Here is a 25,993-nt window from a genome sequence, read left to right as displayed (position 1 = left end):
AGTGACGGCAACACAAAACACAATGCAGTAATGACAGCTGGAAACAAAAAAAATACACAAAAAAGTAAAGATGCAACCATGCAGTATATGGTTTATTATAAAAGGTACACAGTATTATAACAATGTATGAATCTGAAGTCCATGTCTGGCTGTATGTGTGTATGTATGTGTGCTGCTTTCAAAGTACCAGTGCTAAACACTCATTGGGAGTTGTTAGGAGCGTTGCCCAGGTGATAGTAAAGATGCTGGAGGATGGAGGCCTCAGAGGACTGTTTACCCTCCAGCATGTTTGTGACTGTTTGAGCTTCCTTCCAGTCTGTGTGACGGCTCTTAACCTCCAGTTGCTGCAGTGTACTTCATCTGTATATCTGACCAGACTTATCTCACAAGGAGAGATAAAAGCTTTTTTCCTGTGTGTAGAAATATAGAATGTTTAAGACTGGTAAAGTGTATAACTTCATTTAAATTCAGTCACAGTGACTCTATTTGGCTACTCCTTCTTGCTGGTCTCTTGTCCTTCAAAGATGGGGTACTTTGTCTCCACCTCGGCCCACGTCAAGCTACCGTTAGCCAGATCTCGAACCATCCCTGGCAACTCGGTGACCTGCAATATCATTTTGCGTATTAGAACAAAGAAAATCTACAAGTATGATGCTGTACACACTCTGTACTTGTATTGGATAACTGTACCTCGGCCCTGATCTGCCTCATGGAGTCGCGGTCTCTCAGCGTGGCCGTGTGAGGCGTCTTGTTCACTGTGTCGAAGTCGATGGTAATACCAAACGCCACTCCGATCTCGTCCGTCCTGGCATAACGCTTCCCGATGGATCCTGAAGAGTCGTCCACTTTGTGGGACACACCGTTTTTGGTCATTGCCTCGGCTAAAATGAGAAAGAAGAAAATAGTAATCAGTTTTAATAGATGAGCTTCAGAGGGAAGCTCTGTTTAACATTTTAGGAAATGCAATTGAATTATATGAGAAAAGATCATAATATCATCTTATATGTGTTAAATATGAAGCTGCAGCCAGTTAGCTTAGCTTAGCATAAAGTCAGGGGGAGTTTGGCTCCTCTTAATAAGTCATCAGCTCCCCTGAAAACATGATTTGTGAAATTTTACGTGGCCTTTAAAGTACTGTCATTTTTGCTATTTTTGCCACTTTAAAGATCCGTACTCTAACATTGCTTTCTTTCTTTAGAATTCAATTATAGTATGGTGTTGTATGAGAAAAGACCATAATATCATCTTATAGGCCTATGTGTTAAATATGAAACTGCAGCCAGTTAGCTTAGCTTAGCATAAAGCCAGGGGGTGTTTGACTACTCTTAATAAGACATCAGCTCCCATGAAAACATGATTCATGAAATTTCGAGTGGGCTCTAAAATATGTGTAATTTTGCTATTTTTGCCATGTGTTCCTTTTTTTTGTATTTACATCATCATGGATCATGTGTCAAATTATTGATGTGATTCATGCATGAGGGTGTTTCATCAGTAGTTTACTATATAAAAGCATGCATGCTATCATTGCCATCATCATCAAAGCAATATCAAAAACTTCACTCACTTTAACTTAACGCTCAGAAAAAACACTTTCTTAGTCCCACACAAAATAAGAGTATTCCCCAAAATGTCAAACTATTTCCTTACAGCGCTGTCTTTAAATCTGAAAGTGTCACACTCACACAACTGTTGGACAAAAGGTGTAAACTCCTGGTGTTGGCTCAAAGGAAGGATGGAGCACTTGTATGGAGCTACAGTGGCAGGGAAGCTGAAATACTGGAAGAGAAAAAAATAATCTTTAATAAAAGGGAAGAGTACAAACATTAAAACAAGCATGTGATTCTCACTGAGTCTCACTCCTTGTTTTGAAGCATTCTTACCGTCCTCTGTTCATCCCCCTGCCGGATGCGGAACGAATGCTCGAAGATGGAGTACATGATTCTGCCGATGCCAAAGGACGGCTCGATTACATTGGGAACAATCTCCTCCACTGTGGGAAAATAGAGACGCTTGTTTTCCCACATGAACAAACTCACTGTTCTGCTCTACAGCTCTGAAGGCAGGTTCAGTGACGCCTCTTACCATGCAGAGTTTTCTGGAACCTCTTCACACTGACCATGTCTTTGGTCAGTTTAAAAGTCCTGCCGTTTGTCTCGATGCTGAACTCCCTGGAGACAGAAACAGCACAAGATTAACTCGAATATAAACACATTCATGAATAAACCTGGACTTTTCTTCAGCATTTACCCATTTTCTTTGAGAAGCTTCTCCTGATCACTGATGTAGCACTCGTCACAGACGGACAGGTACTCAAGAACCGACTTTGCATCTTTCTTAAAGGCCGTTCCGATGGCTCCTTTATTGGGCTCAAACTGGACAACATTTACTACTTTGTGTGAAGAAGTTAAGGAGGAAAACAGAGCAATTAAGACATCACTTTAAGATCCCCTCCAGAAATGTTTGGAGACATAAAAAATATCAAATGGAACCCCCTTATCCCCCCCCCCCCCCCCCTTATCCCTAATGCTCAAGTTTTGGAGGCCTTTTCGAGTCAAAATCTGCACATTCATCATTATATAGAGTGAAGCTCAAATGCCTAAATGTTGTGACATGAAGCAGAACACATTTTTGAGCTAAGGGGCTGTTTAAAGATCCGTTCTCTAACATTGCTGTCTTTGGCGACCCCTGCTGGTTGTATCAGTAAAGATACTAGTATAGATCAGTGGTTCCCAAATAGTGTGCCGTGAGACAAGTTCAGGTGTGCCATTTTGTGACAACCACAGACTATTAATGCAGTATGGCTCACAGCAGTATTGCCAAAAAGAGTGTCTGCTGCTGGCAGCAGGAGATCATCATGTCCTTATACCTAAATGTAATAATTGCTATTTTAAACATGTGGTTAATGTTGTCAAGCGGTGGTGGCAGGTTGTTTAGCTTAAGGAACAAAGAGAGGAGGCGAAGTGGCTTCGCTAATCGACATCACATGCACCGGTAACGCTTTATAATAAGGTCCTTAATAACCATTAATTAACAAGTAAAAAGGCATTGTTCTCGCTTTAGATCCGGTAGTTGCAAAAAGCATAGTTAACTTATAGTTAACTTATAATAGATGAGCAATAAAGTATATTTTAATATCAATAAGCAAACAAAATAAGATTAATAAAGGCATGGCAAAGACATAATGGGTGGGTCATGGGTGTTTGTTATGCCATTATTAACACTTATCTAAGCTTATAAACACACAATAATGTTAATAAGCATCTTGTAAGGACTTACAAGGGCCTTATTACTTGTTAATTAATGGTTATTACAAGGACCGTAATATAAAGTGTTACCCATGCACCTGCTGAAACCACCAATAATGACCCATATGAGCCTTTGGTCAAAATTACCCATATCACGGAGCATTCAAAAAAAACAAAAAAAACTGGCAATTATACAAAAACATATGGTTTGTGGTTGTAACAAAAAAGGCTGCAGTTTCATTGTATATAGGCTACAAAACCACTGATCTAGGTTAAGGTCAAAACATTTCCGAGTACAGCTTTATGGACGACAGTTTAAACAGAAAATAACTGCTGGAAGTGAAGTAGTTACAAGGTCAACATGACGACTGGAAGTAGTACTGAAAGAATATATGTACAGGTGTGCCTTGAGATTTTGACTTGTAGTACTTTGGTGTGCCTTGGGCACAAAAAGTTTGAAAACCACTGGTAAAGACAAAATCAATTTCATGCACCAAAACTGTGAATATGCCATGCAATCTACATGCTAAAATCTGCATTGTAAAGCGTACAACATACACCAAAAAAGGTTAGAATTAGATTATAGTATGGTGGTAATTTGAGGTTGTTGGACAGAGTGAATCAAAGGATATGGGTTCTTTCAGGGGCTTCTCAGCCACTAAAGGCACTTTGGTGGCTCTGGAGTGACACGAGAGGTCATAGCAGGAGCGGTCAGCACAGCCCACGATCTCAATCCAGCCCTGAGAGAGAGAGGGAGAGAAACAAATGTGTCTTGACTTGCATCCACAAACTTATCTGTCTATATGTGTGAATAAAAAAGTTAAGACTAACATAGGAGGTTTTGGACTCAGCGTCCCAGCAGTCACAGGCGTAGTGAGCCATCTCGTTCTCCATGTGCTGACGGAAACGCACTTTATCTTTGGACAGTCCAGCTTTAATGAGATAGAGGTAGATTCTTCCAATGAAGTAACCCAACACTGAGTTGTTGATCACTCCCTGTAGCAGGAAGAAAGGAGAGATAATGATGATAATCTGTCAAATATGATGGATTAGGAACTAAAACAAATTATCTCCTAATAAAAGTTAGTTATTATTTTTAAATCTATTATTATGACGCTAGTGGACCTAATATATGCATTTTTTTTAGTATGATGCTTTATCAATCTGACTGACATTGTTCATCGGAAATTTTTTAGCCTATCTTAGCATGTATTTTGTGAATTTCAATTTAATGCAAATTTAAATTATTACAGTTTAGGCTCTAAATGCAATTGTTTATATAATTATGCATGACAAAGACATTCCTATGACACATACTGTAACAATATCAAATTTAAGTGAATCTTATAATGTAACGTTTAAAATAAAATCCTCTATTTCCTGCAAATTGATCCTTCATGCATGGTATATAATAATAAATAAGGGTTAAAAAATAAAGTCAGCATAGGAGCAGGCTTGTTTTCAGCAACAATATAAAATAAAACATCACTGAAATGATTCCCACCTGCTCCACAGCGTCCCCCAGCCTCATGATCTGTGCAGACTGGCCACTGGTCTGAGCCTTGGAGGAGAACAGCAGGATCTCCAGGTCGGCCACGTTGGAGAATTTCGGATGAATTTTCTCATTTGGGTCCACAAAGTGCTCGATCTCAGCCATGGTGAACTCCCTGTAAACAGGAGGAGTTTACATCTCACTGTAGTGGTGTTATCATTTCTAAGTTGAGTATTTACCCTATAAAGCCAAGTGTATCATATTTGCCACACAAGTTTTTGAGACCTCTACATTATCAGTGTGACATTTTTTTCCTGAAAAACCTGACGTATATATGTGTTGTAGATATATAAAAAAAACAACAACTGAGCAACACATTGCACAAAAATACCAGATGTAGCAAAAATGATATGCAGGTTCCACTGGTGGATCTGTCATTGCTGGGTGAAAACTTCATATCAGTCTATTAACCCTTTATCAGGCGAATAACTATATTTGGTAACTTCAGCGGATATCTAAAATGAGTAATAAATAAAATAATATTTTGAGAAAAAAGGTGCAAATTTATTAGATTAAAGTGGCAAATCTACAAGAAAAAAAGTTGCAGATTTAAGAGATTTAAAGTGGCAAATCTGCATGAAAAAAGTTGCAGATTTACAAGAAAAAAGTGGGAAAAAAAAACTTTTTTTCTTGCAGATTCACCACTTTAAATCTCATAAACTTATTTCTCAAAATATGACCCCCCTCCCCTGGGTCCGTCCGTCTGGTCTGGCTGTATGTAATATCCTCCAATATTTTCTAGGGTTGAAATTTGGAATTTGCAAGTATTTCAATGAGTGCCCTATTAAGGGTTAATGATAATGATATGTTATATGGAAAAAAATGTTTTGCATGTTTGAGGAAAATGTTAAAAGGTAAAGTCAAATTCTTAATAGGAAAAAAGTGTTCGTTTTTATATGTTTTTGTTAGTTCAAGAAAAACAAACTGTGTGCAACAAATTCACAAAAAGACCTGATGTATCAAATATGATACAAATTCTAATTCATATATGCAAATTGATATTGACTTTTTTAAATTATTTGTCAGCAGATTAAAAAAAAATACAAGTTTTAAAAAATGAGAATTTTCAATTATTTCATGGTTCAGGCTTTACAGGGTCAAAGGAGTCTGTGACTACCTGACGCGAATGAGTCCAGAGCGAGGAGAGATCTCGTTCCTGAAGGAGTTTCCGATCTGAGCGGCTCCAAAGGGAAGCTTCCCCTGGTTAAACTCCAGCAGGCGTTTGAAGTTGAGGAACATCCCCTGAGCGGTTTCAGGCCTCAGATAGCTGCCAAGTTACATAATTATTTTAGTTTTAATGCAGTAAACAATGGTTATATTCACTTGATGTTCCACTGATCAGTACCCCGGCGTGTTGCCCCCTGGTCCGATGGACGTCTGAAACATCAGGTTGAAGGAGACGGGAGGTGTGAGGTCATTTCCTGTGGACGGAGACTTGACGTTGTATTTCACAAAGAGGTCAGACAGCTCCTGCTGAGTGTAGTTATCCATCTGCAACAGAGAGCAAACAATCAGAGGGTTATTTTTCCAACCAGCAGATTATATATCAGTATGTCTGCCAACTTCAGACTTTACATGTGACAGAAAGTGTTTGTGAAGCCCTCACCTGAGTGATCACGTCCTCCATCTCAGTCACCTTCTCTGCAGAGCATTTCTCATCAGACATCAGTTTTTTTAAGTGAGCTGTGAGAAAACAAAACACTTCATTTAGCAGCTGTTAGTGGATAGTGGCTCAATCAAAATTGACCTTTGAAAGAAGTTAACAAAAGTTTTTCAATTTTTTTGCAAAAGGTCAATGAAAAATGGGAAGCTCCCTGCTTTCAAAAAATAATAGTAAATTAACTTAGGTAGGTCTAGGTTGACTTTTAAAAAAACTATTTAAATTTTGCATTTATTTTTTGGCTTTATCACCTTCTAAACTGTCCTTAGCTACTCATCTATGAGTCTGATTTACTTTTGGTAATTTAACAACGCTTATTAAAAGGCTTTGTTTAATTCTTGATTCTGATATATATTTTTTTAAAGCACCACATCAGCCCTTCCAACTGTCTCTACATGATGTTTAAATAAAGTTAAGAGACTGACTCCCATTTGAGGAGCACCTGAAAAACCAGTTGACAGCTGAACTCCTGCTCCTCTCCAACTACAGCTGGCCTCAGGATATTTAACCCAGCGAGGCAGGTCAAAACCTGTCCGTGGTAAATTGCTCTGCAGATATATCACAAAGGTGGAATTTCAAAATCTAGTGGCGGGTTGATTTTTTATATATATTTTCAATAATTTTAATGCAAGTTTCAGATAGTAGAATTTGCACATTGACAGCTCAGTTAGTAATGATTTGCTTTGATAAGGAGTTCAGCGAACAGGTTGTCCTTCTCTTTAGGGAGGAAATCTGACACCTTTAAGGTAATAATGAACAGCTCAGGGGAGGACTGGACTGGGTGGGGCTCATTTTAAACCTCTGAATGATGTAATGATCACCTTTGAGGAGGTGATCGGCGCGGTAGCACTCTCCAGTTTTGGCATCTTTCACCATGTAGTCAGCAAATTTATCCACATGTCCTGAAGTCCTGGGAAGAGCCAACAGATTTAGACGAGTTGGGCTAGAAAACACTTTTTTTGTGTGCATGTTTTGAGTTTTTTTGGCACCTACTTGAGAACGGGCTCGGGGGTCAGCATGGTGCAGTCGATCTCCAGGATCTGCTCCTCCTGGATGAAGTGCTGCCTCCACACCTGCAGGATGTTGTTCTTCAGAGCGCAGCCCACAGGGCCGAAGTCATACAGGCCGCTCACACCTGACCCACACAAGAAAAACAGAACAAACTTGCACATAGTTTTGGTTTCCCTTTCTATGTTCTATGTTTCACTTCTGTATTGTACCTCCATATATGGCAAAGGCCTGATCGTAGAAGAATCTCCTCTTTAACGTGTCCTCCATCTTCACTCTGTCCACTGTGTCATCTTTGGGCTGCAAAGCGAGCTCCTGCAGTAAATACATACAGTGAATATCCTATGGCTCATATAGAAAGTGGAACGAAAGGGTAGCAGGAAAAGATTAACCAGTAGTTGTGACCTTTGCTTCAAGAATCTTCTTCCGGGCTTTCAGCTCTGCAACAGCTTTGTTCAGCTCCTGCTCTGTGGCGCCCTTTTCCTTCAACTGATGCACCAAGTCACCCTGCAGGAAAAATGGCATATATTTTAATTATTAGTCACACAGATTATTGTATCACACAGATACACATTTACCTAAAAATTGTTTTACGTATTGCATTAGTTCTTTTTCTAATTAGTGTTTTTAAGTCTTTTGGTCATACACATGGCCTTTACATGATTATTTCTGTAGTTTTTTATTTTATACAGTATTAATGCGCTTTTGTGCCCTACATCTGTCATAAAGTGTCAAAATCCATGAAAACAAACAAACAAAACATATATATTATAATAAATGCCAAATAGCAGAAATATGTATGTATATAATGTGAAAACAATGTAAGATGTCTTATTTTTTATATTCATTATTCTTTATTCTGTCTTCTATATCTATGTGCCTGTAACTTGAGCTGCTGCGACAAATGCATTGATAATAAAGTCTTCTAAATAAAGGCATATCTTATCTTAACCATGTTAGGAGCATTGTGGTCAGTTTTAAGTTTCACTTTAATTTTCTCGCCACGAGGCTCTGTCTAACTTAAATTAAGTAAATTAGGAACAACAACGTAGCCACATTTTTCAGAACATTTTCAGAAATTTATTTTTACATATTTTTTCTCTCTGATATACATAAACAGTGATACTGCACAGTCTGCTTATATTGCTTATATTCCAAAATTAAAATCGTATGTATTATTCTGTAGGTAAAGTTATTATTTAATGATTAAAATGTATAAATATTTTTTGAAGCATATGGTAATATGCTATAAACACTTTCCAATCAACGCTTTCAATTGATTTATTTGTCAAAAATACGTTGCTGCATTCTAATAACTGCACGATGTCTACTTATGGAGCTAAAAAAGTGAGAGAGAAAAAATTTGTAAATAAAATAAAAATTGGTTAACTGTCTGTTTTAGCTCCATATCTACTTCGTGTTTGTGCAGGTGAAATATCTCACCTGTTGCCTCACAGCTTCCCTCAACGGCGCCAGTATTTCTTCCATCTTCACACGTATTTAAGAAGTTCCTGCTGCAGCCAGCTGTGGATCCGCTCTGTTCTCAACTGTTCTCACTCTTCAGGTTTTCTTCAAGCTGCAGGAGAAGAAGGGGAGGCGCTTGTTTCTGTACAGTCCGACTGGCATTGTATGTTTTCTGAAACAAGCGCTTTCTGTTGCATCATCCAGGAAGCTCGAACAAAACTTATTTTTCCGCAAATAGTCTGAACCACTGCTCTAAAGTGAGCGATCAGCACCTGTCCAAGCTTTAAATGGTGAGTAAAACTTTATTAAACAGTCTTAAGTCCTCACAATTACATGTGTCCGGCATGGCTAATGAACCCAGTGGGTGACCCCAGAGCACTAATGAGCTGTTGGGACCCTTTTCCTCCCACTTATTCACACAACTGATAATTCCCTCTGATGACTTTTACCCTGTCAAAATCTATCTATTGTATTGTATTGTTATTAATTCTGTGTATTTTATTGTATTTTATTGCTGTTTCTTTTCTATCCTTTTGTACGGTGTCCTTGAGTGCCAAGAAAGGCGCCTCAAAATAAAATGTATTATTGTGATTATTATTACAACAGACTACATATGGCAGAGTTATATTATGCATAGACGCATTTTTTAGATTAAACACAGATGCAGATGTGCAATGTGAGCACTGAAACAATAACGATATTTTAAAAATTCTGACATTTGGCCCCTATACAGTATTAAGTAATTATGCAAAAGCCGTTTTATAGGGAGAGTTTGGAGTTCTTTAATTGGGGATTTATGAGGTACTTCTAGTCAGTGTGTTACCTATGGTGCTGGGCACGCCCCAGTTTGGAGAAGCAGAGAAGCTAAGCAATGTGCAACTGTGGAAAGGGGGCAGCAAGGGGCAAATGTATTTTATCCTCCTAAAAAAGACCTACCTAAAGACATCAATATCAGTTTAACTTATGCTGTGTTTAGAATATTTTGCCTCTGAACTTACCCTTTAAAACGCACAAGTCACACAATAATACAAGCAAATTAAATGATTGAGGAGGCCATAGAGCAGCAAATCCTTTGTTCTGCAAGGTAAAATTACTGTTTTAGTCAGTGGAGTCTGGTGGTTTTTAAGACAGCAAAACACCTTCATTCTAAACATAGTCTACACTTAAACTGATATACATTTTCTTTAAGGTGGGCATTTCTTTTTTTGTTGGCTAAAATATAATAAAATATCATCTTACTGCACCTTTCCTCTTAAGGTGCCAGTTGCCCAGCCTTGGCACTGGGCAATAAAAGTTCAACATTTTTGTCATTGGGCTACCCATCTGCAGTTTTATTTAAAACAATAATTTAGGGTAAAAATGAGCTGCAGGGATGTTATAAGGTGAGCTTGCTGTGTGTGCCTAAGCCTGCCCACAAAGCTTGCTTCGACCTTCTTGCTCAAATGAAGTATTGGTAGAGCTTTCACCTTCTTTCGAATGATGAAAGTTTAATAACTCCAGAAAAAAAGAAAGACAAATCTTTGAATATCAAGTCATTCTGTGTTCTACGTAGGAAACACATTCGTAATCAAAAATATTACCTATATACACATTATATACACATTACACATTATATACATGCTTTGAGAGCAGGACTCTGCCAATACAGACTCTTACAGCATTTGGAGGTTTTGTGTCTTGATCAAGTGCCAAATGCTTCCCTGTAGGGCCTCTCGGAAAGATGAACACTGTGCGCCAGCTAGTGGTGAAAAGTAAAAATCAACATTAAAGGGCTGCTGCTGCATTGTGCCCTACCTTTAAATATAAACCAAGACTGAGCACAATTGAATTCTTTTAAAAAAGGGGAATAAATATCACTGTGTCTTGCACGCTATGATGAAAATGAACACTAAAAGTTCCATTAATCATTTTTTACATTCATTCAAATTCCTAAAAATTTGCAAAATTTGTGTTTTCACTTTTGGTGTGTTAAGTTTATTTTTATGATCATAATTTTGTATTTTTATGCAAGTGAGATTTTAAATGCAGGATATTTACTTGTAACAGAATATTTTGACACTGTTTGCTACATTTACTTAAGTAAACTATATGCAGAAATGTGATGTATAAGTTGGAAATATAACTATTTGTTTAAGAAAGAAGTATACCTTTGTTTGGAAATGTTACAATAAAGTTAATTGATATACGGAAACTGGACATTTCATTTGTCCGCGTAAAACATTATAAACGGGATCTCATCATACTACTGGCATCTTTTTTTGAGTAGCAATCGGGTCATTACAATAATAATAAAAAAAAGTATATTATTTCATTTGCTGTGTTTGACGAATCTGCCGCTCCGCCGTCAGCAGCCTGTGCCGGTGTCGTGGTGAAAGTGCTGGGCCGGAGCGGAAGCTGTGTTTACGTCCGTCCGGAGATTTCATCATTCTTTTGGTCCATGCTTCGCAGCGCAGCATCAGCACTGCTGAGGACCAGCACTGAGATTTCCGCCTTCTGCTCGGTGTCCACGGTCCGGTTCGTTCGGCAGTCGCTCCGCTACCCGCCCATAAACAGGCCGTTTTCAACGTCGCTCCGCCTGTGTAAGAAGAAGAAGCATAGCCTGTGGCTGCAGCTGGCGGAAGGACAAACCATGGACGGAAACATTGAAGAGATTCTCGCCCCTTTGAGGCTCGCAGTCAAAGAACAGGTAACACTTGTTATTTCACATGTACTGATACGCACTAACTGGGTTTGTTTAGGGTTAGATATCTGATTTATTGCCTCTGACTTGGTGTTAGCTTGCCCGGCTAACCGGCTAACCGGCAGCTGAAGAAGCTGTCAATGAAAGAGCGCAGCCATTGCTTGTTAGCTTGCTGCTAACGCTAGCTGGCAGTCATGTCTGCGCTCTTTGCCACGTTTCAATGGGCTGCAGCTGCATTTGCAGACATCTGTAAGCAGGGTGGGGTTCATTGAAAAATGCTAAGTTAATGCTGCTACATAAAAAAAGCAAAACAACAGTCAGCTGGCCGCTTTGTAAACATGACCACACTCGGGTTGAAGTGTGGTTGTAGCTGGCTCAGATGTTTTTCTGTTCGCCGGTCTGAAGACACCTCTCTGTTTTTAGGGGGACCTTGTGCGCCAATTGAAACAGGATGGAGCTCCTGATGTGGATGTCACTAAAGCTGTGGCTGAACTGAAAGCAAGGAAGAGAACTCTGGAGGCCAAGGTGAGTGCAGTCAAACTGTGCACCTGAATGCAACTACTTTAATCTAATTGAGTCAGTTTAGTATATTAACCTCAAATGGAGCTTATGGTCTTAGTCTACCAAGATTTCTTTCCACAGTTAGTCATTACTTTCATGCTTTTTCCATGCAGAATGACTTATTTTACGATCTCATTTAAACCGGTACTTTTGCATGATTCTTGGCAGAGAAACATTGTATATAATGGACAGATTTGTCTATTAGAGGTGGGACCAAGTCATTGTTTTGCCGGTCACAAGTAAGTTTCCAGTCTTTGCACTCAAGTCCATAATCAATGTTTGAGCCCTAAGTGAGCATAATGCACTGTTTACTAACTGTAATAGTGTTTTAACAACATAGTTGTAATACATTACATTTACAAAGAATCATTAATGGGTTTTTTTTTCTCTATTTAGTTTTTGCATGGTTTTCATTTGCAACTTGGTTGTTTGCTGTTGGATCTGGGAAATTATGTTTCAATTTGCTGGTAATAAACCATGTTAAAACATTAGTTGATGCAGGAACAGAAGGGACATTAATTCATTTGTGGTACACTTTTTAAATAACATATCTTTAAATCTTTGGGCTTCAGGGAATTCATCAAATCCCAGTGAAGTCCAGAGTCATTTGTGATTAAGTCCAAGTGTATTTGCAAGTCTTTTTGATTTTGTCAAGTTTGAAGTGATCAAATTTGTGAATTGAGTCTGACTCCACAACTCTGCAGTTGATTAAATTAACTAATCCATAAGTTGACAGGGTTGTGGACAGCAATACAACCTTGTGAATTCTCTGCCAGGCCTGGCATGATCTGTTGTGTGAATAACAGAAATGAGAAATAGGATTATAGATGCATATTCACCACCACACTTGTCAGCTCTCCCAACCAGGCTGTCCTGCAAATATTGATGTACTTTCATTAAAATTTGGGGAGTGTGCCAACACTTTTTTTGTTCATTCATCAACCCACCATGTTGACAAGGAGACTGGGGAATGGGTGCTGGCTTGAGATGCAGGTGTTTGACAGCAGGGCAGATTTGCTCAATTTAGATGTTTTGTATCAAACCTGGAACTTATTCAAAACATAATAGGTGCATCTCAATACATTAGAATATCATGGAAAAGTCAATTTCCAGTAGTTCAAGTCAAACAGCCCCAACCAAGTATTGAGTGCATATAGATGGACATACTTTTCAGAGGCCAACATTTACATATTAAACATACTTTTTAAAATTGGTCTTTTGTAATATTCAAATATTTTGAGACACTGAATTTTAGGTCTTCATTAAATGTAAGCCATAATCATTATAATTAGAAGAAATTAGATAAATTAAGACATGAACTGTTTCATTCTGTGTGTAATGGACCTATATAATGTGTTATTTCCACTTTTTGAATTTAATTACTGACATTAACTTTTCTATGATATTCTAATTTATTGAGATGCACCTGTATATGTAACATCTGATCTAGACCAAATAGATTTATAAACCAAACCATTAAAACAACACGGTAAGAACAAGACAAAAGGACAATAATACAGAAAGTCAACTCTGATAGTAAGTTAAAAGCCAGAGAATAAATATGTGTTTATAGACATTAAGAAGCTAAAACTGCAAAGGTGAGATTTCCTCTGTGGTTCATCTTTAATCTTGCAACAACATTTGCAACGGGTCAGATGACCATGGTGACCTTGATGTAAGGCATGGTTGTAAAAGTTTAGAGAGATTGCTAGATTAATAAAAACTTAATTATTTAAGCCTGAAGGTTCACTTACTAGTGCTCAGAGCTTTCAACCACATCTCATAGACTCCCAGACGGGGCTTACTATCACACCACGTGTAAGACGGCCTTGTATCATGTAACAGAAGTTCCACATACAGGTCACATAATGACACCTGAGACAGCTATGTTTGGTAAATGTAAACTGTGAGATGAGGTTTAAAGCTCAATTAGATAGAAGTGTCATAAAGAAGTATAACCATAGACCAAGAATGAATTTCTATTCTCAGACTTTCAAAATTGATCCTCCTTAAACTCAACTCAACTCTTAAACTTGCTTTATAACTCCTCAGTATTAGTTGAGCCATTCCTCAAGTAGGTTGATAGACAGGTTTTGTTTTTATCATAATAAGATGAGAAAATCAGACCAAAAGTCATTATCATGTCTTCTATCGTTGTTTAAATGTTTTTTGATCATTGTTTATATGTATTTTATTGTTGATAATGTGAGAAACTGCTGCCTTGTGGTTCCTACAGCCAGCTCCAAAGTGCTTAACTGTGGGTTTTTATAAACAGGCACACATTGATTCTGTGATTTTATGCATGGAAGCTGCCTCTATAGCAGCCTTCCATAGCCCGGTTGCAGAAACATTGTTTGGCATAAATTAAATGTTAATAACATTATTTTTTCCTAGGACCTGTGGACAATGGTTTTAATTTAATTGTGATTGCAGGAACTGTCATTACAACCCAAAGACGACATTGTTGACAGAACCAAGATGGAGGATACACTCAAGAGGCGATTCTTCTACGACCAGGCCTTTGCCATCTATGGAGGTAAGAATCTGAAAGCTAATGTTAGGAAAATAAAGGTTTTGGTTGGCGAGTAATTCACTCCCCACATATGCTGTATTTCTAGCATGTGGTACAGTTGACTGTGCTGCTCCATTTAGTTTTAACAAAAGTTATATATAGTATCTGGTGCTCTTTTTGTACCAACTAAGTTGAGGTTCCAAGCGAGCTGAGACGATACTAGAAGAAAACACTGCAGGCAGCTGATTGGTCAAAATGAATTAACACTATCACATTACAACATTAACACACTGGAACATCCTGCACAAATCAGCCATTTTAAATAGTCAAGCCACTTTAAACAGCAACCCAACTATTTTTCTTGGTCCCTGATTTTAATAAATTGCATGCGAAACTAAGCCAAAGCCTATAATTGACACAGTGCAGATGTTCCCATGTTTGGTTGCCAATAAAAGGATCGAGCAAGTGTCCAGCTCTGAAAGCTAGTAGTGTCATAGAAGAGTGTTCCTAAAGATCAAGCACACATTTTAATACTCAGACTTAAAATTCATCCTCAAACTCTACTATGCTGTCACACAGCATTATGAGTGATGCGAGCCTTTCCTCAAGTAGTTGCCCTGTAGTGCTTTTGTTCGCTGATGCAAATATGTTTTTGTCATAATAAGATGTGAGAATTAGAGCCAGACTGATATGGGATTTTTGAGACCAATGCCGATACTGATTTTAGTAGCGGAAAATTAATTGATAACCGATATAGTAATTTATTGAGCTGGAATGAAAATAGACCTTTTTTATGTGGATTATGTACCGATTTGTCATCACTCTGCAAATTTACCCAGAGAGCTACTTTCTCAAACATAAAACTTTATTTAATAATATTTAACATTGCTACACATTATATAAACATTGTATTACATTCTCAGCCAATTCTATAACCCAAAGCAACATCGTCTGCATTAAATATTTTGCAAAAAAGTTTACATAACGGCATACATACCGATACAAATATGCCTTTGATAGGCCAATTTCGGCTGATAATGTCTGTCAGGCTCTAGTGAGAATTACATCAAAAGTCATTACCATGTCTTCTATAGGTGTTTAAATTGTTTTTAATATTTCTGGTCATTGTTTATATGTATTTTATTGTTGATAATGTGAGAAACTGCTGCCTTGTGGTTCCTACAGCCAGCTCTAAAGTGCTGAGCTGTGGGGTTTTATAAACAGGCGCATATTGATTCTGCGATTTTATGCATGGAAGCTGCCACTATAGCAGCCTTCCATAGCCCGGTTGCAGAAACATTGTTTGGCACGAAATAAATATTGATGCATTGTGGCTAATCTGTGGTGATTAGCTGACAATGCAGCAGGTGCTCTGCACAGTGGGATACAACAAAGCTGGAAAAAGGTCCTTGTACTAAAACTAAGTTGAGCAGAGCCGTAGTCTTTAATCATTATGCTAACATGCAGTAATTCTCTGCAGGTGTGAGCGGCCTGTACGACTTCGGCCCTGTGGGCTGCGCTCTGAAGAACAACATCCTGCAGGCCTGGAGGCAGCACTTCATCCAGGAGGAGCAGATCCTGGAGATCGACTGCACCATGCTGACCCCCGAGCCCGTCCTCAAGTAGGCGTCCTTTAATGCTTCTGTCTGCTGATTCAAAAGTGTTTGATGTGTAAGAATTAGTTCAAGTTATCGCTGTTCATATCATGCCTTCTAGGGGTGTTAAACAGTATTTTGTTATTGCTTATGTATATTAAAATGAGGATTTAGAAGTTGTGCCTTGTGGTTCCTACAGCCAGCTCCAAAGTGCTGATTTGTGGGGTTTTGTAAACAGGCGCATATTGATTCTGCGATTTTATGCATGGAAGCTGCCTCTATAGCAGCCTTCCATAGCCCGGTTGCAGATACACTGATTGGATAGAATTAAATATGAATAACTTTACTTTTTAAAGCATCTTTAAAAGTCAGGTGTTTTGTTTGTTATTCAGGACATCAGGACATGTGGACAAATTTGCTGACTACATGGTGAAAGATGTCAAGAATGGCGAATGCTTCAGGGCCGATCACCTCCTCAAAGGTAAGCCTTTTTATCACCTGGCTGTGTGTGTGTGTGTGTGTCTATTTAGAGACTTTGGGCTCCGTACAAACTCGTCCTAAAAACAACTCCAGTGAAGTTCTCAGCAGAATCCCATGAATAATGCACATGAAAAAATTGCAGAGGATGGGATGGAGGCGACCCAAACTTGTGTTGTCAGCGGCGGCTGCTGGTTGGCAGAGGTCTGAGTATCACTGTTGTGCCTGAGGGAGAGTGGAAGTGGCTGGACCAGCAGAAATCACACAGGGCTTTCGTGGCAATGCAGGCTGCCAGGATCACAGAGACTGGAGCTGGGCCAAAATGCTGGCGGGAGAAAAAAAAGATGTATAGGGAGAACGTGTCAGTTCCTGCAAGACTTGGAGGCAAATTAGCTCAGATGACATAATGAAACTTGAAAATGTTATGTAATGAAAGTATAAGGAAAATCTGTCGATGTATGTAATTTATGAGATGTGTTAAGTGACATTGTGACATACCAGGCCTACTTTAACCCTTGTGCATCGTTTTGAATGTGTTAATGCACGTGGCATAGATTTTGGTGAGGGTGTGACTTACTTTCTTTTCTTTTTCTTTAGAGTATTATACCTCAAACACTTAGACACTTTACATTAAAACCCAGTAAACAAATATTTGCCAGTGATAGTGAAAAGATTTTACTCGGGGAAAGGGAAAAATAACACAACATCTTTTTAAAAATGCCATAAAATTATGTCATGAAATGATAATGAAAATCTGTCAAGTCATGTTGTGTAATATCTTGGACAGGAGACATGTCAAGTGACTTTTTGAAATCTCAGGCCTACTTCAACCCTTGCATCACTAGGAACATTTTTTCCTTTACATTTTTACATTATTTTGGCTGTGTTAATGCACGTGGCATAGATTTTGGTGAGGGTGTGACTTGCTTTCTTTTACTGTAGAATTTAAGACCCCAGTTCTTATAATAAGTCTATAATAAACTGTTAAGCCAAAATATAACACTTAGAGCCTTGAGGACAAAATGTCCCTTTGAAACCCAGTGAACTAATATTTGGTAGTAATGAAAATTATTTAGGACTGATGTGGGTTGAAATATTTCATTCAGGGAAAGGGGAAAATGTTTAATGTTATGACATTTCTTTTCACGTGGACATTTTTGTCCTCAACGGACATCAAAGGGAACTATTTGCAGAGGGATGCAAATAGGTTAACGTGATGTGAAGGGAATCTATCTCATTTTCACACTTTAGGTAGAATAATCAATGAAATTGAGGTTAATTGTTTCTAATTTGTTTCTAATTGATTTCGATTTTTTTGATAGTATCACACCTGTTTGTGAAAGCATTGTTTTCATGTTTCTGTGTCCTGCAGCCCACCTCCAGAAGCTGATGTCTGATAAGAAATGTTCAGCGGAGAAGAAGGCTGAGATGGAGGAAGTCACCACTCAGGTGTGTGTGTGTTAACTGAGACTAAATGCTTTTTTGTGGAAAAGCTGTTTCTGACAGGGGTTTAAAGGATTCTCTGACTCTGCTGTTATTTCCAGATGGACAACTACACCCAGCAAGAGCTGACCGACCTCTTTGTGAAATACAACGTCAAGTCACCCACCACAGGAAATGACCTCACACCTCCCATCTCCTTCAACCTGATGTTTCAGACGTCCATCGGACCAGGGGGGAACATGCCGGGGTAAAATGAAGCAAAAAACTGTGGAGGATTTTTCCTTTTGATGTTGCATTTGTATGATTGTTGAGTGACTGATTTCAATTAAACTCTGCAGCTATCTGAGGCCTGAAACCGCTCAGGGAATCTTCCTCAACTTCAAGCGTCTCTTGGAGTTTAACCAGGGAAAACTGCCCTTTGCTGCTGCTCAAATAGGAAACTCCTTCAGGAACGAAATCTCTCCTCGCTCTGGACTCATTCGTGTTAGGTGAGAGATGCACCTCATCATTAGTTTCGTATGTGTCCTTACCTGTAGAGATGTGACTCATGACGTTAAACAGGAATATAATTGCTCCACGTTTCCACACAGAGAGTTCACCATGGCTGAGATCGAGCACTTTGTGGATCCAAATGAGAAGGTCCACCCTAAATTCTCCAACTTAGCCGACCTGGATATCACGCTATACTCCTCCAAGGCTCAGACCAGCGGCCAGTCTGCACAAATCATGAGGCTGGGTGACGCTGTGGAGCAGGTGGGAATCACTATATCTAAATACTATGGCAAAGTATTAGAGATTATTATTTGTGCTTTTAGAAGGAAACTTGTGATAAATATTATCTTGAGTAATATGGATATGTAACCAGTGTTGCAGAGGTATTCATCGGTTTATTTCACTCGGTAACATAAGCTCAGAAAGTTGCTTTTTAACTCTCAGATTTTACTCACTGGCCTCATTTTTATTGCAATATGTAAATCCTTCACCTCTATTATTATTTTTAAAGGATCTGGTTTGTGCTTCTGCAACCGTTTCTTTTTGGCAAATGTAGAATTATAATTTTTATGAAATATGACTTTTTCAAGCTTAATTTGTCACTTTTTCAAAGGGAATCATTCGTTGCATGATTCATTCCATGATCGTTGGAAATAAAAAATAAAAAAATAGGAAAATCTTAAAGTCACTTGTCAGTTTTAGAAGTTTCTACTCTGTAATTTTGGTCTTAAATTTACTTTCAAACCCACTGGCGGGTTGTCGGATTCAGAGGATTAACTTTTCCTGCTTTTATGACTAGAAAATTACAACTTACACCATGATGAATCATGATTTTTGTATACTGGAATCCCAGATAATATATGCTCTTATAACGCAAGTCACACTACTGTTTAAAAGGACTTGGATGATTTTTCTCATGATTCACTCAGTTTAATTGAGCTATGCTTAAAAATCGATATTGGCGTCTAATCAGACTTCTGTCCTCGTCACAGTTTACATGCAACTGAGAAAATCGAATAACTGACGGGAACGTTTCCTCCTCCTCAACACTGGGTGGCGATATACGTCGTTTCAGCGGGTTATTATGGCCCCCCTTTCCGCTTGACCTCAGTTCTACACTTTGTGCCATCGCTACTGACCGGCTAATGCAGGCATGTCCAAACTATTCCACAAAGGGCCGTGTGGCTGCAGGTTTTCGTTTCAACCAAGCAAAAGCACACAGTTTGACCAATCAACTGTCTGAAGACTGAGATCAGTTGATTAACTGAGTCAAGTCTGGTGTGCTGCTACTTGGTTGGAACGAAAACCTGCAGTCACACGGCCCTTTGTGGAATAGTGTGGACATGCCTGGTTTAATGTGACCGGCAACTGCGACCGGCTTTCTTGAATGCTTTTGTTCCGGGGTCATACGCCAGTGCGGCGTTTGGAGCATGCTGATCATGTGCGCATGCGTTTTCTTGTCATACATGCTGGCGAAAATCCTATTCCAAGCACATTATCTGGGTGTCCCAATCGTCCTCGGAGAACTCCGACTAATGTCGGACTTACATGCACTTCAGTTCAATCAGACTAAGCCAATAATTCTTTTTTTTTTTTTTTTTTTTTCAAGTTGTAAACGTACTGACTCATTGATCCTTCTGTCTGATTTCAGGGAGTGATCAATAACTCCGTCCTGGGATATTTCATCGGGAGGATCTACCTCTACCTTACTAAAGTCGGTATTGCCAAAGACAAGCTGCGTTTCCGGCAGCACATGGACAACGAGATGGCTCACTACGCCTGTGACTGCTGGGATGCCGAAGCCAAAACCTCCTATGTAAGTTCCACTGCAGCGTTTCCTTTTGGCTCATCAGGGAGTCCACAAACTTGATCTCAAAGTGAATGTTTGTCCCTCGCAGGGCTGGATCGAAATCGTGGGGTGTGCTGACCGCTCTTGCTTTGATCTGCAATGCCATGCGCGAGCTACAAAGGTCCCTTTGGTCGCTGAGAAGCCTCTAAAAGAACCCATATCCTTAAACTGTAGCTGCAATAAACACTGCAGTAGAAAATCTTTGCTTCATCAAACAACAAAGAACATTGTAAGCACTTGTTATTCTCCTTAACTTCTCCACACAAAGTTGTAAATGTCGTCCAGTTCGAGCCCAACAAAGGAGCCATTGGGAAGGCGTATAAGAAGGATGCTAAGATAGCCATGGAGTATCTGTCTGTGTGTGACGAGTGCTTCATTACAGAACAGGAGCAGCTGCTGAACGAGGCTGGGTGAGTGCTGTTTACCGCACAGCATACTACAGTATGTACGGGTCTCTATTGAAGCTGCTGTGGGTTTGTTATTGCCAGTGCAGCTGATGTTTTATTTTACTCCACAGAGAGTTCACCATCGAGTCAGAAGGCAAAACCTTTAAACTCACAAAGGACATGGTCAGTGTGAAGCGATTCCAGAAGACTCTGCATGGTGAGATGTATTCATTTAACTATTTAGTTTTATGCAGCATTTTTTCTTGTCTTTTAACATCTTGGGACTACATTGGAAGTTAATCCCATCATATAAACACACATTTTCTGTCTGTCTTTGTCACCCACAGTGGAGGAAGTTGTTCCCAATGTAATCGAGCCCTCCTTTGGCATCGGGAGGATCATGTACACCATCTTTGAGCACACATTCCATGTCAGAGAAGGTGATGAACAAAGAACGGTAAGCTGATTGTCGTGATCAACGTGTGTAATGTCATTTCCATCTCAATTGCCATCCAGCATGGTTGGATATGCTCTCTAGTGCGTTCTTAGTTAATTTATGCCCTTAGTTTTTATTCAACCATTAACTATTTAACCTTACTTTACAGTGGTTTTAGGGATTTTGCATTTAAACAAAGTTTTATTAAGCAAGTTGGCAAATTGGGACGGCACTGCAAATTTAGGAAAAAAAACATAGAAATAGACACAACACAAGCATATTAAGAAACAAATCATGACAACTATTTGACAAAACATGCTTAGCGTTTAGAAAAAGCACTGCAAGAAGCTCAAAAAATGATGCACATGGCTACAATATGCTTGTAGTTGCCATAATTTGTTGTTTATAAAGTTATTCGTCATAGCGATTGCATGATTCAGATATTAGAATAATAATAAGCCAAAGGCTAACACTAAGTTAAAAAACATATCTGCCTTAATGTCTGATAAAAATGTTAAAATAAGCACAAAAAAGTAAATTCATCAAGTAATTTTCCAACAAAACTGACAGACAACCAATTTAATTAACTCCATAATCCACAAACTACAATAACAGGCATGTTCCAGTAGTGTGCATTACTTTTTAGTGTTGCCTGGAAAAAAATGCTCGTGTGATGTCTCTTTGCATGTTTCTTAATTTTCAGTTTGAGCTCAATTATGACTAATTTAACACTTGGTGCCTACACACTACATGTCATTCAAGAACGGGTTTTTTGAATCATTGCAATAATTGTTTTCCTCTTCCACAGTACTTTAGCTTCCCTGCTACTGTAGCTCCATACAAATGCTCCGTCCTGCCTCTGAGTCAGAACCAGGAATTCATGCCCTTCGTAAGGGAATTATGTAAGTGGCCACATAATGACAACGTAAATGTTCTATTTCTGGTCTGAGGAGGAAAGAAAACGTGTGCTGTTGGGGTTAACTTTTTCTCTTTCTCCCTTTTTAGCTGAGGCCATGACCAAAAACGCTGTGTCTCACAAGGTGGACGACTCTGCAGGATCCATCGGCAGGCGTTACGCCAGGACGGACGAGATCGGAGTGGCGTTCGGCATCACCATCGACTTCGACACAGTGAACAAGACGCCTCACACGGCCACGCTGAGAGACCGCGACTCCATGAGGCAGATCAGGGCCGAGGTAGAGCACCAGTTCCCTTCCCCCCTTTTTCTAGTTTAACTAATAGTTTCTTCATTAAATACTGTCGCCTAAAACAATAATTCCTTAGTAGCTATGGACTGCCACTAAGCATGTTCATGCAATATATTCACATACGATCTAAAGATGGCTCCTTTATTCCAGTTGATGTATGTAGAAACTTTATATACAGTCATGGAAAAAATGATTAGGCCACCCTTGTTTTCTTCAATTTCTTGTTAATTTTATTTTTTAAATTTTATTATTTATAACTGGTACAACTAAAGGTACATTTGTTTGGACAAATATAATGATAACAACAAAAATAGCTCATAAGAGTTTAATTTAATAGCTGATTTCTCGCCATTTTCCATGGTTTTCTTGATAACATTTTTGGTTATCAAGAAAACCAGCTACAGGACATGTGAATGTTACAAAGCTTTACTGTGTGTGCACATGATTGATACAAACCCTCCAGAAGAAGGTAGAAACGGACGTGGAGTGTAAACGATAAGAGGACACATTTGAGCCGTGTTTTCCAGCAGTCCATCTCTCACACATCCGATGGCACTGATACAGCTGAATCAATACAGCTGTCTACACACACCACAAAACCGCTCACATTTCACTCAGACTTTATGCACATAACCACAACCAGAAGCATGTTTTCAGGTTTCATATTTCTTCTGTGTATCGAGGTCTGAACACTGACAAACTGCAGCAACAGTGTGATTTCTTTCACTGCACCTTGGGCTGCTCCATTATGTCTTGATTATGACTTTGGAAACATCATTCATTATTAAAGTACTAGAAATAAATAACAGTGGATTTTCTTGAACTTCAACATTCAACTGGAAAATGTAAAAAAAAAAAATGTAAAAAGTTAGATTTATTTAAAAAAAAAAGTATATATAAATGAATATATAATTTTATATAATATGTATGTATAAAATAATATCAAAAATATACGAAACTAAATTAAAGAAACTATGTTGTAAACTTATTGTACTTCAGCAACTTAAAAACTATATACAAGTAATAATATTAAAATAAATTGGACCAAAATATATTTAAAAAAAATGATTATCCAAACTTTGAGACATATATTTAACATTTTGGTAAACTATATTCAACATATTCCAGTGAGTAACTTGTGAACAGTGAAACGAGAGTATTATTGCGGTTACAATAATTGTTTTGTCATGATTAACTTGAATGTCAAAAGAAGAAACATTACACAGTGTAGTCAGCGTGTGTTACCCTTTAAGACCTGCCCCGGGTGTTGACTATATTTATGTATTTATCTCTCCTTTATAATTCTGTTGTTTTTATCAATTTTTCCCATCTTCACTTTTGTTCTGTTGAAAGATGAATAGTGTTCTCTCCTAAGGAGCTTATCATAAAGATTTTAAAAGGCTCAAAGAATAAGAAAGCTTTGAAAAAAAGAGTTGATAAACCCAGCAGCATTATAGCTGTAGCTCCACACCATTTAACACCGCTTCTTCTCCTCTCCTCAGGTCAGCGAGTTGCCTGTGATTGTTCGGGATCTGGCTAACGGCACGATGACCTGGGCAGAAGTGGAGAGCAAGTACCCCATCTTTGAAGGACAGGAGACCAGCAAGAAGGACACGATTGAAGAGTAAAGTCCACTCGTCACGCCATGAAAATCCACAGACTTGTTGCATTTGCATCACCAGGAAGAATATTGCAACTGTATTGTGATAAGCTAACGTGGTGCACCACCTTGTGTTCTACACCACTGCAATCACTAAAATGTCATGTATTCATCATATCTAACAGTTGTGGAAAGCTTGCACAGGACTGTTGTTTCTCAGATGAGCAACACTTCATCCATGTATGACCATGTCAATATGTTTCAAAGGGAGAAAATGTAATCAGGTTGTTGTCGTCAGTGGAAGGAGGCTTCCACCATTCCAGGTTTCAGACAGATTGGATTGAGATATTTAACAATTTCAATAAAAACAACCAGCACTTACTGGACACGGGCATACGACTGTAATGTTTTCTATCAGGTGTTAAAAGCTTCGGTTGCCCCAAAGGTTTTTGTTCAGACGCATGAAATAAGTTCGGTGGTTAAAACGAGATTAAGAAATCCTCATGTTTTGGTTTGCAGTGTAGCTCAGCGGGTAGAGTGTGCGTCCTATAAACCAAAAGCCCTTTTTGTATTGACCCTGGTTTGATTCCAACCAATAGGCGTATTTCCACTGAGTACTTTTGGAAAGCGGCTGAGTGTTTTAGCTACGCCCACTAGTTAGTTCCCATCGGCCTCTGTTCCCATACAGGTACTGTAGTAGCGGCTAACCAAGGAAGTTCGAATGTGACGTAAATAGTTTTGCGACAGTTACTTGATTATTCAGCGACAGTTTTTACCGTGACACATCAACATCGTCTTCCCTTTTTTAGTTTCTTGTTCTCGATTCTCCCATCTCAATCTGCTCTGCTTATTTCTTTTAAAAGTGGCGCTATTATGTTGTGTCGCCTCAACCGTATCCAATCAGCGTTTACCACGGTTAAAACAGGTGCTTGCTAGAGGAGACTACAAAATGAGACTACAGAGGTTGCCAGAGACATTAGACGTCATTGTCAGCTGACATTGAAGGCCTCTAACCGTGTTGTAGTTCATTCATACCTTAATTTTTTCTTTTCTTTTTTGCATTTATGCTGCAAAAATAAGCTTTCAAATTTTGTCTTGTTAAAAAAAAGTATCAAACTTTTGATCACCACAGATCTTATTTTCTGCATAACGCAACAGTGTAAAAACGTCTTTCTGTGGAGGGGAACCAGGGTGATTCTGTCTACTAAAACCCGTCGCCCCTGCAGCGCTCTGTCCTCTGTCCTATGGTCCCCTTCGCAGTGATCACTATTATGAGAGCACAAAGCTCCAAACACAGCGGCTCAGCTGAAGGATGGAACAAAATGAGATGGGATTAGAGGCTTTGACACATCATGAAAGAGTGAATTAAAATTCACACAGCCTATTAAAAGGCAAACTTGAGGTCAAGTCTCAGCTGTTAATTTGACTATAAAGTTCTGGGAAATGTATGCAGCTTTAGCATGTGTAACACAGCGTAAATATCCTGATGTGGACTCCAGTCTTTCTTCATTTGCATCCAAACTCCAAATTAAGACCACTGGAGAGAGCCGCGATCACAACACAATGGACCCTGTTTGCATTTCGGTAAAAGGGTCAAAACTTCACATGGTTCCCACAGATCCTTGAAACTCTGGGAATGCTAGAGGGAGCTGAAGCCAAGGAAAGTTTTTCAAAACAGACAAACAGATGTGGGTCATTTAAAGTTTTTATATATTTAATATTATTTATATTTTATATATTTATGTTTATAAGAACAGAAATTCACCTGATATACAGTGTTTAACAAATTTATTAGACCACCTGTCATAAAAACAAGAAAACG

General features: G+C 38.7%; 2 protein-coding genes and 3 non-coding genes across 5 annotated transcripts; 4 read left to right on the top strand and 1 right to left on the bottom strand.

Moving 5' to 3' along the window:
- Positions 1 to 75: 75 nt before the first annotated feature.
- LOC131962103 (glycine--tRNA ligase) lies at positions 76 to 9,104 on the bottom strand. The gene is made up of 17 exons (XM_059327068.1): positions 8,912 to 9,104; positions 7,874 to 7,975; positions 7,681 to 7,783; positions 7,454 to 7,595; positions 7,282 to 7,370; positions 6,407 to 6,483; positions 6,146 to 6,291; positions 5,918 to 6,067; positions 4,753 to 4,915; positions 4,080 to 4,244; positions 3,882 to 3,988; positions 2,251 to 2,397; positions 2,086 to 2,171; positions 1,884 to 1,993; positions 1,686 to 1,779; positions 691 to 881; positions 76 to 604 (listed from the first exon to the last, which is right to left on the bottom strand). The coding sequence occupies exons 1-17, from the start codon at positions 8,954 to 8,956 to the stop codon at positions 491 to 493; spliced, it is 2,031 nt and encodes a 676-aa protein (XP_059183051.1). The 5' UTR covers positions 8,957 to 9,104; the 3' UTR covers positions 76 to 490.
- A 2,237-nt stretch (positions 9,105 to 11,341) lies between these two features.
- LOC131962101 (glycine--tRNA ligase-like) lies at positions 11,342 to 24,563 on the top strand. Its single transcript, XM_059327067.1, has 17 exons — positions 11,342 to 11,618; positions 12,036 to 12,137; positions 14,607 to 14,709; positions 16,166 to 16,307; positions 16,673 to 16,761; positions 18,130 to 18,206; positions 18,302 to 18,447; positions 18,539 to 18,688; positions 18,791 to 18,953; positions 20,344 to 20,508; positions 20,591 to 20,699; positions 20,807 to 20,951; positions 21,059 to 21,144; positions 21,275 to 21,384; positions 22,172 to 22,265; positions 22,369 to 22,559; positions 24,074 to 24,563. Exons 1-17 carry the CDS (start codon positions 11,370 to 11,372, stop codon positions 24,197 to 24,199), a joined length of 2,247 nt encoding a protein of 748 aa, XP_059183050.1. The 5' UTR covers positions 11,342 to 11,369; the 3' UTR covers positions 24,200 to 24,563.
- On the top strand, positions 14,392 to 14,526 carry LOC131962499 (small nucleolar RNA SNORA84). Its single transcript, XR_009389937.1, has one exon. It is a non-coding gene; the product is annotated as a small nucleolar RNA SNORA84 (small nucleolar RNA).
- On the top strand, positions 15,853 to 15,987 carry LOC131962497 (small nucleolar RNA SNORA84). The gene has a single exon (XR_009389935.1). It is a non-coding gene; the product is annotated as a small nucleolar RNA SNORA84 (small nucleolar RNA).
- Positions 16,462 to 16,596, top strand: LOC131962498 (small nucleolar RNA SNORA84). The gene has a single exon (XR_009389936.1). It is a non-coding gene; the product is annotated as a small nucleolar RNA SNORA84 (small nucleolar RNA).
- Positions 24,564 to 25,993: the final 1,430 nt, after the last annotated feature.

The sequence above is a fragment of the Centropristis striata genome, chromosome 23 (assembly GCF_030273125.1).
Source record: "Centropristis striata isolate RG_2023a ecotype Rhode Island chromosome 23, C.striata_1.0, whole genome shotgun sequence".
Classification (NCBI taxonomy): Eukaryota; Metazoa; Chordata; class Actinopteri; order Perciformes; family Serranidae; genus Centropristis; species Centropristis striata.
This window is presented reverse-complemented; position numbering and strand designations above follow the sequence as displayed.